The sequence below is a fragment of the Chrysochloris asiatica genome, unplaced genomic scaffold, assembly GCF_000296735.1.
Source record: "Chrysochloris asiatica unplaced genomic scaffold, ChrAsi1.0 scaffold00010, whole genome shotgun sequence".
In the NCBI taxonomy this organism is placed as follows: Eukaryota; Metazoa; Chordata; class Mammalia; order Afrosoricida; family Chrysochloridae; genus Chrysochloris; species Chrysochloris asiatica.
In genome coordinates, this window is record NW_006408528.1 from 34,568,772 (window position 1) to 34,586,583 (window position 17,812).

Below are 17,812 nucleotides of genomic sequence, written 5' to 3' on the forward strand. Positions count from 1 at the left end.
AAAATATGGTCTAAGTGATAGAAATGATGCTGGAGAACGCATGACAGAATTCTGCAAAACCAATGATTTGTTCATTTCAAATACCTTCTTTAGATAGCATAAGAGACAATTATACACATGGACCTCACCAGATGGAATACACAGAAATCAAATTGACTATATCTGTGGAAAGAGATGATGGAAAAGCCCCATATCATCAGTCAAAACAAGATCAGGGGTAGATTGTGAAACAAATTTGCTCATATGCAAATTCAAACTGAAGCTGAAGAAAATGAAAACAAGTCCACAAGAGGCAAAATATGACCTTGAATATATCCCACCTGAATTTAGAGATCATCTGAAGAACAGGTTTGATACATTAAACACTAGAGACCAAAGACCAGAAGAGTTGTGGGATGACATCAAGAACATCATACAGGAAAAAAGAAAAAGGTCAGTAAAAAGACAAGAAAGATGGAAAAGGCCAAAATGAATGTCAGAAGAAATTCTGAAACTTGCTAAAGCAAACAGAAGAAATGAGGAAGTAAAAAAGTTAAACAGAAAATTTCAAATGACAAAGTCAAGTATTACAGTGAAATATGCAAAGACGTGGAGTTAGAAAACTAAAAGGGAAGAACACGCCCAGCATTTCTCAAGCTAAAGAACTGAAAAAAAAAATTCAAACCTCGACTTGCAAAATTGGAGGGTTCTATAGGAAAAATATTAAATGATGCAAAAAGCATCAAAAGATGATGGAAAGAATACAGAGTCATTGTACCAAAAAGAAATGGATCATATTCAATCATTTCAAGAGATAACAAATGATCAAGAGCCAATGGTAATAAAGAAAGAAGTCCAAGGTGTACTGAAAACATTGGTAAAGAACAAGGATCTAGGAACTGATGGAATATAAATTGAAGACTTTCAGCAAACTGATGCAGCACTGGAGGCACTCACTCCTCTATGCCAAGAAATTTGGAAGACAGCCACTTGGCCAATGTTTTGAAAGAGATCCACATTTGTGCCCATCCAAAAAGAGGTAAATCATTGGATTATATCATTAATATTATATGCAAATAAAATTTTGCTAAAGATAATTTAAAAGTGGCTGCAACATTACATTGACAGGGAGCTGCCAGAGGTTCAGGCAGGATCCAGACTAGGAAGTGGAACAAAAGATATCATTGCTGATATCAGATGGATCTTGGCTGAAAGCAGAAAATATCAGAAAGATAATTGCGTATGCTTTATTGACCTTGCAAAGGCTTTTGACTGTGTGGCTCATGACAAGCTTTGGACAACATTGCATAGAATAAGTATTTCGGAGTACTTAACTGTGCTCCTGTGAAACCTGTACAAAGACCAAAAGGCAGTTGTTTGAACAGAACAAGGAAACACTGAATGATTTAAAATTAGGAAAAGTGTGCACTAGGGTTGTATTCTTTCACCATACTTACTCATTCTGTATGCTGATCAAATATTTCAAGAATCTGGATTATATGAAGAAGAATGTGGCATCAGGATTGGAGAGAGACTCATTAATAACCTACTATATACAAATGATACAACATTGCTTGCTGAAAGCAAAGATCAAAATGATCTTATGAAGATCAAAGACCACAGCCTTCAGTATGGGTTGCACCTCAATGTAAAGCAAACAAAAATCATCACCACTGGACCAATAAATAACATCATGATAAATGGAGAAAAAATTGAAGTTGTCAAGGGTAACTATAAACATTCATGGAAGTATCATTTAAGAAATCAAATGACATACTAGGCAAATCTGCTGCATTAAGGCTTCATTAAAGTGTTCAAGAGCAAAGATGTCAGTTTGCTGACCCAAGCCATAGTATTTTCATGTATTCTCAATAGCCTCATATGCATGTGAAAGTTGGATATGAATAAGGAAGACAGCAGAAGAATTGATGCATTATGGTACTGGAGAAGAATATTAAAAATACCATGGACTGCTAAAAGAATAAACAAGTCTGTGTTGTAAGAAGTACAGCCAAAATGCTCCTTAGAAGCCAGGATACCGAGACATACTTTTGACATATTATCATACTTTTGACATATTATCAGGAGGGACTAGTCCCTAGAGAAAGATATCATGGTAGGTAAAGTGGAGCATCAACAAAAAAGAGGAAGTCTCCCAATGAGATGGATTGGCACTATGACCACAGCAATGAGCTTGAGCTTCACAATGGTTGTAGCTCAGGACTGAGCAGTGTTGCATTCTGTTGTGCATAAGGTCACTGTGAGTCTAACTGACAGCATCTAACAACAATATGAGTCGGAACCAACTCGATAACATGCAACAATAACAACAATTACACACACACACACATATATATATGGTCTGAAGTGGCAAACATTTATTTTTTCACAGTTTCTTACCTCAGAAAAGTGGCAGTAAATTAGCAAGCTGGTTCTGGATCAAGGCCTCTCATGAGATTACAATGAAAATGCCATCTGGGCTTCACTTGCCTAACTGCTTGACTGAGGCTAGAAGGTCTGCTTTCAAGCTCACTCATGTGTCTGTTGTCAGGAGGCCTCTGTTCCTCACTGACTCTTGGCTAGAAGTTTCATTTCCTAATCCATGTTTTGTTTTCATACTAAACCCTATGTTTTACTCCATGTCACATGTTGCCTCACCATAATAATGTTGTTATTATTAAATGCTGTTGAATTGGTCTGACTCATAGTAACTCTACGTACAATAGAATAAAACACTACCCAGTCCTTTGCCAAGTTCACAATTGTTATGTTTTAGCCCATTGTTTCAGTCACTGTGGCAATCCACCTCATTCCTCTTTTTTATTGACCCTCCACTTTACCAAGCATAATGTCCTTCCCCTGGGAATGATGCTTTTTGAGAACATGTCCAAAGTACAGGAATCTTGTCAGTCTTGCTTTCAAGGAGCAGTCCGGTAGTACTTCTTCTAAAACAGATTAGTTCATTCTTCTGGCAGTCCATGGCATAGTCGATGTTCTTCACCAATACCATAACGCAAATGCATCAAAATTTCTCCGGTCTTTCTAATTTATTCTACAGCTTTTGCATGCATATGAGGAGATTAAAAATCTCCTTAAGTCAAGCATGATTTAGTCCTCAAAGGGCCATCTTTTCACTTTAACATTTTAAAGAGTTCTTTTGCAGTAGATTTGACCAATTCAACAGGTCCTTTGATTTCTTGACTGCTACTTCTATGAACTTATGTTGTGCATAATAAGGTGCTATGAGTTGGTACCAAGTCTATGGTACCTAACAACAACAACAACGACAACCATTTCTATGAACATTGATTGTGGATCCAAGTGAAATAAAATCTTTAACAGCTCCAATGTTTCCTCTGCTTATCATGATTGTGTTTATTGGTCCAGTGTGAGAACTTTTGTTTTCTTTACATTAAGATGCAATCCACAGTGAAGGCTGTATTCTTTGATCTTTATTAGTAATTACTTCCAGTTCTGCATTCTGTTGGGCCACCTTTCTCTGGAATGGCCACAAATATGGATCTCTTCCCGCTCATTCACCAGCTCTTTCAAATTTCTTGGAAGACTAGAGAGTGCCTCCTGTTCTGCATCAGTTTGTTGAAACATTTCATATTTTAAATAATAGAGTATGTGGATTTTTAAGATTTTGTGTAACTCATTTTAATCTATTCTGGCTGGACATATGCTCTCCTAAATATTAGTCCATTGGGGATTAAAAATTATTCTGTGAAATAGCAGAAAAGAATTATTATCTGACCCTAAAGATCATAAGGATTTTATACAAGACAGAAACTGAAATACCCGTTGTGAAATAGACTTCAGCAAAAACTCAAGCTCTGCCTATTTGAGAATACTAGAAAGCATTACTATTTGAGAATACTGAAGAAAGCATTACAGTAGGGACTTGCTATCTGACCATCTGTTAGAAAATCCACACAAAGGAGAAATCTAACCAGAATTCAAGATAAAAACATTTAGTAAGATTTTCCCCATATGTAAGTCAGAAAGCCCTTTTAGGAAAGAAATCTGTGAACTGGGAATTCTCATTTAAGAAAGGCAGATCACAAGTGTTTCTCAGAGTTCATTTCATCTTACAAGGACCTATGATTTCTCATATCCTGAGGTTTCCAAGACAAGCTCCCTGTACCCCCATATAACCAGTCTGAGTTGGATACCCCCTTATGCTTCCGCAGAACTCTGTACTTCACCTTCATATTGTGTTTATCCCACTAACCAGCAATCTCCTTTGGGAGGGAGACCAACACACATGGATTCTCAGTGTATCCGTGTTGAAGAAATGACTAGATAACTTCATTACCTTACACAATTTGCCAAATTCAGCACGGTCAGTTGCCTCAAAACCGAGAGTGACCTGAGGCTGCCATCTGTTATTCCTTTGCAGTCCACCATGTAGATGTGCCTGATATTTGGATAATGTTTGTCTATAAACTTGAAGCAACTATCAGTAATCCTCTTATTTCCTGTTACAAAACACAGGATAAGACAAATAAAACATTTATAATGCCCTAAGAGTAAAACTAAAAAATAATGCTGATAACTCATAAACCTCCTTATATGATGTAAACAAATTCTCAATCTGCAACAAAACCCACTTCCGGAGAGTCGATTTTGACTCGTGGCCTCCTTACAGGACAGAGTACAATTGCTCTATACGGTCTCTGAAACTGCAAGTCCTGTGGGAGCAGACAGCTTGATCTTTCTCCCTGGGAGCAGCTAGTGGTTTTAACTGTCAACCTTTTGGTCAGCAGCCCAATGCTTAACCCAGAGGACCATAAGATATCCAAAACTACAAATATAGAGCAACATTTTTTTTTTTAAGAAGATGCGGAACCATACTTTTCATAGCACAGACCTTCAAATCGGATCTTTCTGAGGTTACAAGTGGAAAGAGCTTTGAAAGCACAGTCGGAGATATGAGGCGCCCCAATGAAAACGATGGAGGTAATCCGAGAGCACTTCTCAACTAAAGCCTTCAGGAGTAAAAAGAGAATTAAATTCATCTACATTGTCTACAACAAGCTTAGCAAAGTAAATGAGGTCATTTTGTTTCCTCAATATTTTAGTTACATTAACTATTGAAGTTTCGCAGTTTCAAAGAAAATGGGCATTTTGTTCAATATACTTTTGTACATTTACATTTGAGTAATGCAGAGGAATCAGAATTCAGTCAAAGACTAACAACAACAACAACAACAACAAAAACACTGTCATTGAGTTGATCCAACTCATGGTGACACCAAATGTGCTGAGTAAAATTAGTCCATCAGGGTTTGTCAGAAGCAGATCACCAGGCATTCTTCAGAAGCACCTCTGGGTTGGTTAGAACCATCAACCTTCTGCTTAGTAATTGAGCACTTAACCACATGCACCGCCCAGGGACTCTGTTATAAGAGTATGAGGGAGTATGTGAAAATCTAAGACAATAGACTGCTGAAAAAAAATCATACATTAATAGTAGTTCGAAAAAGATAAAGTTTGTGCTTAGGTACATCACTGAAACAAAAATATCCTAAGTGTTAAACAAAGTTTCTAAGGATTGTTTGTGTGCATATATATATAAATTTTTTCATGATTTTCCTCCTATTGAAATAAACAAACAAAAACAGGATTTAAATCTCGTTCATGTTTTCCAGTAACTCACATTACTAGAAAACATGCCCATCTTATGGAACGTTCCGACTACCTACTTTTACACAGTTGTCCGTGAGAGTTGGCATATCATTGATGGTCAGATGCATAATCCCACTGCAGCTGTTCGCAATGTTCTTAAAGCCTTGGACTGAGATCTGAATGGTACCGAGCAAGTGAAAATGATGGGAAAACCCATTAGCATGACAGCTAGTAAAACCCCAATGTAGTAATAACCAAAGGTATGATTTGTTATGATTCTGTTAGTATATTTTTAAATTAAAACCATAAAATATGGCAAGCATAGAGGGAAATAAAGAATTTCATCCTGAGTTCTTTCTTTTAATTATTATTTTTTAAATGAGGGTGAAATGCACATAACATAAAATAAACTCTTTTAAAACAAACAATTCAATGACATTTAATACATATACAATATGTGCTCCCATGACCTTTATCTAGTTTCAGAACAGTGTTATCACCCTATAAGCAAGCCCAAAACCTATTAAGTAGTTGCTTCCCATTCAATTCCCCAAATCCCTGCAACCATTTTTTGGTGAACCCGCCAAACTGCTTTTCACTAGCAGCTGCACCATTTAAAATTCCCACCAACAACGCACAAGGATTCCAACTTCTCTACATCCTTGCCAATCTGTTATTTTCTGCTTCTTTCTTACTTTCTAAAATACAGTCACAAACCTGCCAGGGTTTTCTTCTGTTGTACGTTGTTGTTAACTGCCTTCGAGTCAGTTCTGACTCATAGCAACCCTGCATAGGGTTTCCAAGGAGCAGCTGGTGGGTTTGAACCACCAACCTTAGCAGTCCACTGGTTAGCAGTCCAGTGCTCATCCTACAGCACCATGTAGGGTTGCTAAGAATCAGAACGCATTCCATAGCATGTAACAACAATAACAACTCTGGTGGTTGTTGGTTATGTGCCATGGAGTTGGTTCCAACTCATAGCGACCCTGCACAAAGTTTCTGAGGCTGTAAATCTTTACGGGAGTAGAAAGCCTCATCTTTCTCCTGAGGAAATATTGTCTCATTGTGGTTTTAATTTGTGTTAAGTGGTTACCAGTCAGGCTGCTAACCTCAAGGTCAGCAGTTGGAAACTGCCAGTTGTTCAGCAGAAGAAAGATGAGGCTTTCTGCTCTCATAAAGATTTACAGCCTCAGAAACCCTACGCAGGGTCACTGTGAGTCAGAACTGACTCCACGGCACAGAACCACCACCACCACTTAACAACAACAACGATGATGAATGAGCATGATGACTCATAGAGTCTGGACTGCAAACCACAAGCTTGGTGATTCGAGCCCGCCAGCTGCTCCACTGGAGAAATACGAGAGGTTTTCTGCTCCCAAAAAGAATGAAAAAGTCTCAAAAATCCTATACATAAAAATACTTAAAATATTATATTGTATGAAAAATCAGGATTTCAAATTGATTGTATATTTTATTATCCGAATCTTGTTTAAAAATAAACTAAAACTGTCTTTAAGAAGATCAGCCTGTCTTACTGCAATACAAAGAAAGCAAAACACTTTCTCTCCACTGGACACCAGCATGAGAACAAGGAACAGCCTTGATCATTCACATTTTGACCCAGATCTGAATGCTGCCTTGGAGACTTAGGGCATTGTTTCTCTAAGATTCATGGTTGAAGCTGTTTGTTCTCGCCTGCTGTGTCTTGTCTGATCATCTGTGCTGCCTGCCCAGATTTTTATCCAGGTCAGCATCTTTGAGACTGTCTACTGTCATCTGGAACTACTAACTGCTGGAACCAGGCACAACTAAAAAGAAAGCCTTAAGATCTTATTGTCGCCTCACAATGTCAAGTTAAAACAGAAACTCTCAAGTCCTTTAAGTCTCAGTCCCAAGTTTTTCATTAAGAAATTTCAGCCTCTTAAAAGTTAAATTATTAAATCCGAACGACTCATAGTAACCCTGTATAAGGATTCTAAGGAGTGGTTGGTGGGTTTGAACCACTGATCTTGTGATGAAATAAGTCCAGTGCTTATCCTAAAATGACACACCAGGACCCTAAATAACTAAATTTGTTGTGTTGTCAAGTGCCATTGAATCGATTCCGACTCATAGTGACCCTGTATAGAGTTTCCAAGGAGCAGTTGGTGGGTTTGAACTGCGAACTGCTGACCTTGCAGTTCAAACTGATCTTGTGGTCCAGTGCTTTATCCTACAGGACACTGGGACTCCTAGTTTTGGGAGGAATCATGATGCTTAGTTTCTCACTGATTGTGTGTGATATTCCATTCTGTACTGTTGTGAATGCTCTCAGCTCTTAACTGACTCATCTCACATATGGCAGACTATAAAACAGTGTGAAGCACAAACAGTAGGAGCTCACACTTCTACAGACGGTAACCTTCAGTAGATGAGAAAAGGGACACAGATTCAGGTGCCTTGATTGATTTCCCAAAAATTCAAATGGACAGAATGAGAATACAGACATTCAAATTCTTAATCCAATACTGGTCCTCATTAACATTCTTCAGTAATAACATCCAGTTCAGGCATCCCATCCCAGCTTCCAGACCCAGCAGCTGCCGCCACAAGGGCATCTCATTTCTTTGAGATTCACTGACTTCTCTGCCTTCTTTCTAACCTGGTACCTCCTCCTGCTTCTTTCCAATTAAGCAAGGGTCGTTATGGGTCGGAACCAACTCAACGGCACTTAACAAAAACTATTCCTCAAGCACGAATGACCCCAGTCCTGCCTGGCTAATTTTCTGTTACCTACAAAGCTCGCGGCCCGTATTTTAGTCTATAATTCCTATAAGTTTTGCATGCCTTATTTCCTCCAAAGTAGTAATCTTACATTGTTTTTATTATTGTTATTTACTGTGTTGGATAACCACTAGGGGTTGTACAAATTAAATGTAGAAAATAAGGAAAATAGGTCTGGTTAAGAGTATAGAGCATAACTACAGAACACACTGTAAAGGGTCTTAAGTGGGGGTGAAGCACAAGCAAAGGCAAACCAGCAGGGACAGTGGACTTGGCAAGATCCTCCTCAGGTCTGGAAAGGGTTAGTAGTGAGAAGGGACCCACAGCATGACTGAGGGACAGATTACAGCCATAGATTCTCTGTGTGTGTGTCTGTGCACTGAGTAGATGTTTACAGATGAGATCATTAGTTTTATTTATTTGTTTGTTTGTTTAGTTAGCTAGCTAGCTAGTTAGTTAGTTAGTTAGTTAGTTAGTTAGTTGGTTGGTTGTGACATGAGAGTTCCTTTTATAAAAATGTTAAGTTTAAAAAGTAAACTACATTTGCAATGGGGAAAAAAAAAAAAAAAAAGTAAGCTACTAGGCCTGGTATGGCATTGCAGGATAAGTACTGGACTACTTGCAAGGTTGGGGATTCAAATCCACCAGCTGCTCCTCAGAAACCCTCTACAGGGTCTCTGGTGGCACTTAACAAGAACAACAAGGTACTAGCCATACTGCAGTGCATGGGTATACCTGGCAGTCTACAGGTGCCACAGAGCTGGCTGACGGAGGAAATGCCAACATAGGAATTACTGGGGGACAGGGCCTAAGACAGTCGCTGCCAAACTGTCCACAAGTCCCAAGCTGCCAGATATTTTATTGCACTTCTTTCTCCCTTGCAGACACTGGAGACAGCCTAGTGCCTCCTTTCCACTTGGCATCTCCCATTTTAAAAGGGTGGCAGTGAGTGTCAGGAGAGAACGTTGATTTTCACAGGGTGGGGACAGGCCTGGGGTGGCAGTTCTAAGGCAAATCCCTTATGTGGACATAGAGAGAGGAATCCATGGCCTTTTAGAGGTAGCGATCCCTCAATTTCTCTGTGAGGCTGGTGATGATCACTACCTGCGTTTTCTTTCTTTTTTTTTAATGCTTTATTGTGATTTATGTGATAGTTCACATGGGAGGACATCAGCTTCACATTGATCCTGTCGTATATCATTTCCTTGCCATGGTTACAATCCCCTCCATGCATCATCCATCAACCAAAGGGTACACCCCACAAGCCTGCCCTCCAGTCATCTGCATACAGCCCCTCTCCCTCTCTGGGTCCATAGTCCCCAGCCGCTCCATCTCCCCACATCATCATCTCTACCTCCATTCCCTGGCATCACTGCTTCTCTGGGTAGGGTTCCATTCTCTGCTCTTCTCCTTTGATGGTCCCAGGGACCTCCACTCCTACACTGCAAGGTTAATCACTCCCCTCCCTTTGCCCCCAATTGTCTAACTTTACATTTCCAGCCCTTACAATCAGTCTTGATAATAATTATTCACTATAGTATCGCAAAAGACCTATCCTCATCTTTCATCAGCCCTGACTAGGCAGAATGGATACTACTCAATGGAGATTCTACTTGCTCCACTCCCTCTGGATCTACGTCCCCTCTTGAAAATTTGTAAGCCAGTCAATTCTTGCCTCTGTAGCTCCCCCATTCTGGGTAGCCAATGTCCAAGTTACTTATCCCTGTCCTCTCCATGGGCGGAGGAGGTGGGAATGATCCTCGCTGTGAAGATTTGTTCACTCTTTTGAGCTACTGCTTCCATAGGTGTATGTCAAGTTCATCAAATTGTATTAGATTATTCTTTTTTCTCTCTTTCTTCTTCTAGTTGAGCTCTGATCATCCAGCCATTGAATCCAGGTCAAGTGGGAATTATCTGCAAGTGTGGGTGTACTTATACATGCTCCCTCTCTTCTTATCAGCTGGACGCTTCACTCTCCACTCTAGTCCTCTGTGGCTATGTTGCTGACTCTGGGTCCAAGACCCCTGGACGTGGTACACCGCTGGCCAACCAGGTCTCCATCGGGGTTCACAGGAGTCTATTGAGTATTTTAGGGCTTAGCTCGCAGCTTCATTGCTGATTTTCCCTCACTTCCCCTTATCGGTGACAAACGTGGTCACCAGAGCGTGCATTCCCATTGAGCTTTAGTTTTAGAAGGGGGTTTGCCCTGAGGCATCCCAACCACTTGTCTTGATGTTTCCTGGCAAGCCACTTGTTTGTTCTTGTAGTAATCAGTCAGCCTGCCTATATTGTTTTGTACTTTTCCTGTCAGTCTTTCTTTCAGGAAGTATCTTCTGTTCTTCTGGCCACTCCAGGCTGATCTGCTTGTCCTTTCAAGTGGAAATTTCCCCTCAGAAGATTCTGGATGCTGTTCAGGATTCCACCTATGGTCTGTGTAATGCAGAGGCTCCACAGGAAGCCTCCTTCACTGGGTCCCATTTTAGGTATTCCAATCAGTTATAGGCAGAAGACGGACTTACAAGCTTTCTATGGTGATATTTCTGGCTATTCCTTTCTCTCCCCCTCCAGTGTCTATTTTATAGTGGTATGCCAGGGAAACCAAGATTCAACAGACAGCCAAACATCTTAACATTATTTCCCTCCTTTTCCCCATTCCAACCATGTCTCAATCTCTGTATCCCAGAGCCCTGTTTTTCCAAGTTTATGCATACATCCTTATTTGCCTCTGTCCCACTTCAGCTTCACATTCATCCTATTGTATTTCATTTCATTGCAATGATTAAAATCCCCTCCATGCATCATCAAATAACCAAAGTACACCCCCCCGCCCCCGGCTGTCAGCAAATAGCTCTTCTCCCTCCCTGAGTCCCGTGTCCCAAGCCATTCCACCTGTCCATGACATACATCATAGTCCCCACACCACTTTGGGTCTGGGCAGTTTCCAGCCCCTCCCCCCAAGGTATGCCAGTTAGTTATAGGCTGGAGAGGGGCCCACATGTTTTCTGTTGTGATGTTTCTGGCTGTTTCCCCACATCCCCCCCCTCCCCGAGTATCTGTTTCAAAATGATAGGCAAGGGAAACCAAGATTCGAAAGACAGCCAAGCACCTTTACATTATTCTCCTCTTTTCCCCCTTTCAAGCCATGCCTCAATCCCTGTATCCTGAAGCCCTGTTATTCCAAGGTTGTGCATACCTCGCCTCGTCATTTACCTCTGTCCCACCTAGCCCATGTGAATGAACCGTCCCAACCATTCTCCTGTCTGCCTTGTTCTTCTTTTTCCCCTCCCCCTTCTTGTGTATTGCCAGCCTTCTCCCCCTCCCCCCACTCCCAGGCTCTCCTGTGTCTATTCCCTACCCTGTGCTCTTTCTTCCCCTCCCTCCCTCTCTACCTCTCATCCCATACATACCAGGATCAGCACTTATATATATAGATTTCCCCCCTCCCGCTGTCGGTGGGTTCTTTTTCGTAGTCTTTTACAATAATGGTCTTATGCAGTATTTCTCCTTTTGAGACTGACTAATTTCACTCAGCATAATGTCCTCAAGGTTCATCCATGTTATGTGATGGCTTGCAGCTTCCTTGTTGTTCTTCAAGGTAGTGTAGTATTCCATTGTGTGTATATGTACCACAGTTTGTTTATCCGTTCTTCAATTGATAGTCATTTTGGTTGTCTCCATTCTTTTGCTATTGTAAATAGTGCTGCTATGAACATTGGTGTGCAGAGATCAATAGTTTTACATTCAACAGCTCACACCCTTTATTTCATCTCAATGATTGCAATCCTCTCCATGGAACAACAGTTGTCCCGCTTCCTCCCTGTGGCTACTCATGTACAAATATCCTCTTTCAAACTCTTAAATATTAATGGGGTACATGTATTGCCCCCCTTCTTGTATATTATCTTCTCTGGCACCTAAGTAAATGTTGTGTCTACCCTCCAGCCAATGAATTATTCTCCCCTCCCTCCCACCCCTGGTAACCATCAAAGGATGTTTTAGTAAGAAAAACTTTTCTTGAGTTTTTACCAGAGTGGTCTCATACAATATTTGTCCTTTTGTGATTGACTTATTTCACTCAGCCTAGTGTCCTCCAGGCTCATTGATGTTATAAGCTGTTTTGCAGATTCATCATTATTCTTCATGTCTCCGTAGCATTCCATTGTGTGACTGTACCAAAGTTTCTATATCCACTCTTCCACTGAATGGCATTTAGACTGTCTCCATCTTTTTGCTATTGTGACTAGTGTAGTGCTGCAATGAATATCGAACTGCATATTATCTACTAGTGTCCTGACTAATTCTTGTGGATATATACCAAGCAGCGTGTTGTGTAATACAGTATTTCTATTTCCAACTTTCTGAAGGAGCACCACACCATTTTCCACAGTGATTGAACAATTTTCTAGTCCCAATAGCAATGTATGAGGGTCCCCGTTTCTTTATGCCCTCCCTAGTATTGGTTGTTTTTTGGTTTTGTTTGGTGTCTGAACTTTGCTATTAATGCTGATGTGAGATGATATCTCATTGTTGTTTTGATCTGCATCTCTCTAATGACTAATGATTGTGAACATTTCTTCATAATGTTTTTTGGCTGTCTGAATGTCTTCTTTGGTGCAGTGCCTGTTCATGTCCTGTACCTAATTTTGAATTGGGTTCTTTGTCTTTTTCTTGCAGAGATGTTGTAATTTTCTATAAATTGTAGACATTAGTCCCCTGTTTTATATGTCATTGAAAAAAATATTTTTCTAGTCTGTTGGGTCCCATTTTACTTTTTCAGAAAAATCTTTTGATGCACATAAGCGTCTAATTTTTAGGGGGTCTCAGTCACTTTATACCATTAATATCACACGCAAGTAAAATTTTGCTAAAGATAATTTTTTAAATGGCTGCAGCAGTACATTAACAGGTAGCTTCCAGAGGTTCAGGCTGGATTCAGAAGAGAATATGCTAACGTCAGATAGCTCTTCGCTGAAAGTAGAGAATACCAGAAAGACATTTACCTGTGATTTATTGACTACGCAAAGGCTTTCAATTGTTTGGATTATGACAAGATATGTACAACATTGTGGAGAATGAATATTCCAGAACACTTAATTGAGTTCATGATGAACCTATACATAGACCAAGAGGCAGCAATTGGAACAGAACAAGGGAATACCAAATGGTTTAAATTTAAGATAGGTGTGTGTCAGGATTGTGTTCTTTCACCGTACTTTTTCAATCTGTATGCTGAGGAAATAATCTGAAAAACTGGATTATATGAAGAACATAGCATCAGGATTGGAAGAAGACTCATTAACAAATTGCAATATGCAGATGATACAACCTTGCTTGCTGAAAGTTAAAGAGGACTTAAAATGCTTACTGATGAAGATCAAAGACCACAGCCATCAGTATGGATTGCATCTCAATGTAAAGAAAACAAAAATCCTTACCAATGAAACAATAAATAATATAAAGATAAATGTAGAAAAGATTGATGTTGTCAAAGATTTCATTTTTCTTGGATCAACCATCAACATTCGTGGAAACAGCAGTCAAGAAATCAAATAACATATTGCACAAGGCAAATTCACTGCACAAGACCTCTTTAAAGTGTTCAAGAATAAAGGTTTCAGTTCGACATCTAAGGTGTGCCTGACTCGAGCCATGGTATTTTCAATAGCTTCATATGCATGTGAAAGTTGAACAATGAATAAAGAAGATCATAGAAAAAGTGATGCATTTGAGTTATGATGTTGGAGGAGAATATTAAATGTACCATAGACTGCCAGAAGAACAAACAAATATATGTTGGAAGAAGTATAGCTAGAAGCTTCTTAGATGCCAAGATGACCAGGCTTTGTCTCTCATACTTTGGACTTATTATTAGGAGAGACCAGTCCATGGAGAAGGATATCATGTTCAGTAAAATGGAGGGTAAGAGAGGACGAGGAAGACCTCCAACAAGATGGCAGCAGCAATGGGCTCAAGTGTAGCAACGGTTGTGAGGTTGGCTCAGTGTTCCATTTTGCTGTGTATGAGTGGGACACTATGAGTTGGTATTGACTTCATGGCATCTAACAACAACAGTTATCTATTTTGTCTTGTGTTGTTTGTGTGTTTTTAGCAATGTTTGATAACACTATGTTTGATAAACAATGTTTGATAACATAACGACACAGTTATGCCATGTATTAGAGCCCCTAAGATTATCCTTATATTTTCATTGATGACCTTTATAGTTCTAGGTTTTACATTTAAGTCTTTAATTCATGTTGAGTTTGTTTTTGTATATGGTGTGAGATACGGGTCTTGTTTCATTCTTTTGCAGATGGATTTCCAGTTTTGCCTGCCTCATTTGTTGAAGAAATTCTCTTCCCCCATTTAATGTGTTTTAGCCCTTTGTCAAAGATCAGCTGACTGTATGTGGATAGATATATTTCTGAGTTCTTGATTCTGTTCTGCCACAGATTTTTTTTAAAGCTTTTATTGTGAATTCAGTGATAGTTTACATGGGAGAATATCAATTTTGCATTCATCCTATCGTATTTCATATCATGGCAATGATTTTTATTATAATCCCCTCCATACATCACCATTCAACAGTATTTCCTTCTAGTCCCTCTGTTTTTTGTTTTTTTTGTGTGTGTTTTTTTGACATATGTGAAAACACTCAGGATTATATCATCATTTAAACAATCAAAGGGCACATTCTGCAAACCTGCCTCCTGTCCACTGGCACACAGCCTTTTTCTTTCTATGAGTCTAAAGTCCTCAGCTGTTCAATCTCTCCCCATGTCCTCATCTCTGCCTCCATCCCTGGTGTCACTGCTTCTCTGGATAGGGTTCCTTATTCTGTTCATGCTCTTCTCCCGTGGTGGTTCTAGGGTCCTCTGTTCCTGTAAAGTGGATTAAGTACTACTCCCCCCTTTATGTGACAAAATGTCTACCTTTACGGTTGTGGCAATTGCAATTAGTCATGATAACAATTTATAACTCTTGAATAGTAAGAATCTTATCCCCATCTCCTTTCACCAGACCCATCTAGACAAGATGAAAACTATTCAGTGGAGATTATATCTTCCCCGCACACTCTGAAACTAAACTCCCTCTTGAAAACTTGTGAGCCAGTCAGTTTGTGCCTTTATAACCCGCCCCCCACATCCATTTTAGGTAACCAAAGTCTAAGTTGCCCATCCCTATCAACCCTGTGTACAGAGGAGATAGGTTTGATCCTTGATGTGAAGACTCCTCCCCTCTCATTTGGTATTTTGTCCATAAGTATAAGTCAAGTTCATCAAATTGTAGAAATTTACACTTGTTTCCTTTATCAAATGTCTTTGTCTTCCTCTATTCAAATTCTGATAAAATTTCTTTGTCTTCCTCTATTTGAATTCTGATCAAGCCATTGAAGCTAGGTCAAATGGGTACTTTCTCCAAGTTTGGGTGTTCTTGTGTGTCTCCCCTCACTTCATATCAGCTAGATGCTCACTCTTGGCTCTAGCCTTCTATGGCTAGGTTCTTGCCCATGGGCTTAGGAATCCTCAGGTCTCACTGCACTTTGGACCAACTAGCCCTTCCTCTTCTCTCTCTTATTTCCAGGTCAACAGGAGTCTATGGAACATGGTTGAACTCAGCCCATATCTTCATTGCTGCCTTTCACCCACTTCCATTTGCCAGTAGACCAACATGGTTGCCAGCAGGTTTACATGCCTGCTCCTGTGTTCCCTTTGAGTTTCAGTCTTAGAGGAGAATGTGTCCTGAAAGGACTTGATTGCTTGCCTTGATGGCTCTCTGGTGAGCAACTTGCTTGTTTTTGTAGTAGCCAACCAGATTGCCATTTTTGTTTTAGATTTTTCCTGCTGGTCTTTCTTTCAAGAAGAATTTTCTGTGAGACCTGAAGACTCCTAAGCCCATGGACAAGGTCCTATCCACAGAGGGCTAGAGCTGAGAGTGAAACATCCAGCTGATATGAAGTGAGAGGAGACACACAAGAAGGCCCAAACTTGCAAATAGTATCCATTTGACCTAGCTTTGATGCCTTGATGGCCAGAGCTCCACTAGAGGAAGATAAAGAAATTTGGTTAAGGAAACAAATGTAAATTTCTACAATTTGATGAACTTGACCTATACTTATGGATGTAGTAGCTCAAAATACCAACCAAGAGGGAAGGAGTCTTCACAACAAGGATCAAACTTATCCCCTCTGTACACAGGGTTGATAGGGATAGACAACTTAGACATTGGCTACCTAAAGGTTATAAAGGCACAAAGTGGCTGGCTCACAAGTTTTCAAGATGGAATTTAGTTTCAGAGTGTGCAGTGGAAGGTAGAGTCCCCACGGAATAGTTTTCATCTTGTCTAGACAGGTCTGGTGAAAGGAGATGGGGGTAAGATTCTTATGTTTCAACAGTGATTAATTGGTATCATGACTAAATGTGACGGTCACAACTGTAAAGGTAGAAATTTTGTAACATAAAGGGGAGAGTAGTTAATCTTACAGTCCAGGAACAGAGGTCCCTAGGACTATAAAGGGAAAAAACCATGAGTGGAATGTGGCACCGTATCCAGAGAAGCAGTGGCACCAGAGATGGAGGCAAAGATGATGACATTGAGAAATAGAGCAGCTGAGGACTCTAGACTCATGGAAAGAGAAAGGCTGTGTGCTGGCAGCCAGTAGGCAGAATGTGCCCTTGGGTTGTTTAAATAATTATATATTCCTGAGTGTTGTGTGTATATAAAAAAATAAAAATCAGAGGGAACAGAAACAAATACTGTTGCATGGTGATGCATGGAGGGGATTGTAATCATTGAAATGATATGAAATAGGATGAGTACAGAACTGATGTTCTCCCATGTAAACTATCACTCAAGGCACAATAAAACCTTAAAAAAAAAAAAAAAAAGAAAAGTATCTTTTGTTTCTCTAGCCCTCTAACCACTCCAGGCTGGTCTGAATATCCTTTCAAGTGAGAATGTCCCACCTCAGAAGGTTCTGGATGGGACACAGGACAGCCATATTCTTATGTAAAGTTTCACAATTACTCCCAGGGGAAATGATAAACAACATGGAGAACGAAGGAGAAGGGAAGAATTCTAGGTTTTGGAGTCAGAAGAATTGAGTATGAATCTGATTCTGTCTCTTTCTCAGTTCTAACAAAAGACATCTCAACTTCTCTGATTCTAACAAAAGGCATCTCAACTTCTCTGATTCTTAGTTTCCTCATTTGTAAAATGGGTATGGTGTTGTTAAGTGCTCTGGAGTCGGTTCTAACTCATAGTGACCCTGTATAGGATTTCCAAGGTGCAGTGGGTGAATTTGAAACACTGACTTTGCAGTTCAGTGCTTATCCTACAGTGCCATGCCAGGATTCCAAAAGGGGCACAGCAGTACCTATTTGAGGAGATTTTTTTTTAATGTTTTATTGTGAATCATGTGATAGTTTACATGAGA

At 39.9% G+C, this 17,812-nt stretch overlaps 1 protein-coding gene across 1 annotated transcript in view; it reads right to left on the reverse strand.

Annotated features, from left to right (window-relative positions):
- Positions 1–17,812, reverse strand: part of FBXL13 (F-box and leucine-rich repeat protein 13) — a 298,456-nt gene that overhangs the window by 79,544 nt on the left and 201,100 nt on the right. The window contains exons 14-16 of the mRNA XM_006834402.1: positions 5,688–5,786; positions 4,853–4,970; positions 4,298–4,460 (exon numbers count right to left, since the gene is read on the reverse strand). Of these exons, the coding sequence (XP_006834465.1) occupies positions 4,298–4,460; positions 4,853–4,970; positions 5,688–5,786 (380 nt within the window). The remainder of the gene's footprint in view (positions 1–4,297; positions 4,461–4,852; positions 4,971–5,687; positions 5,787–17,812) is intronic.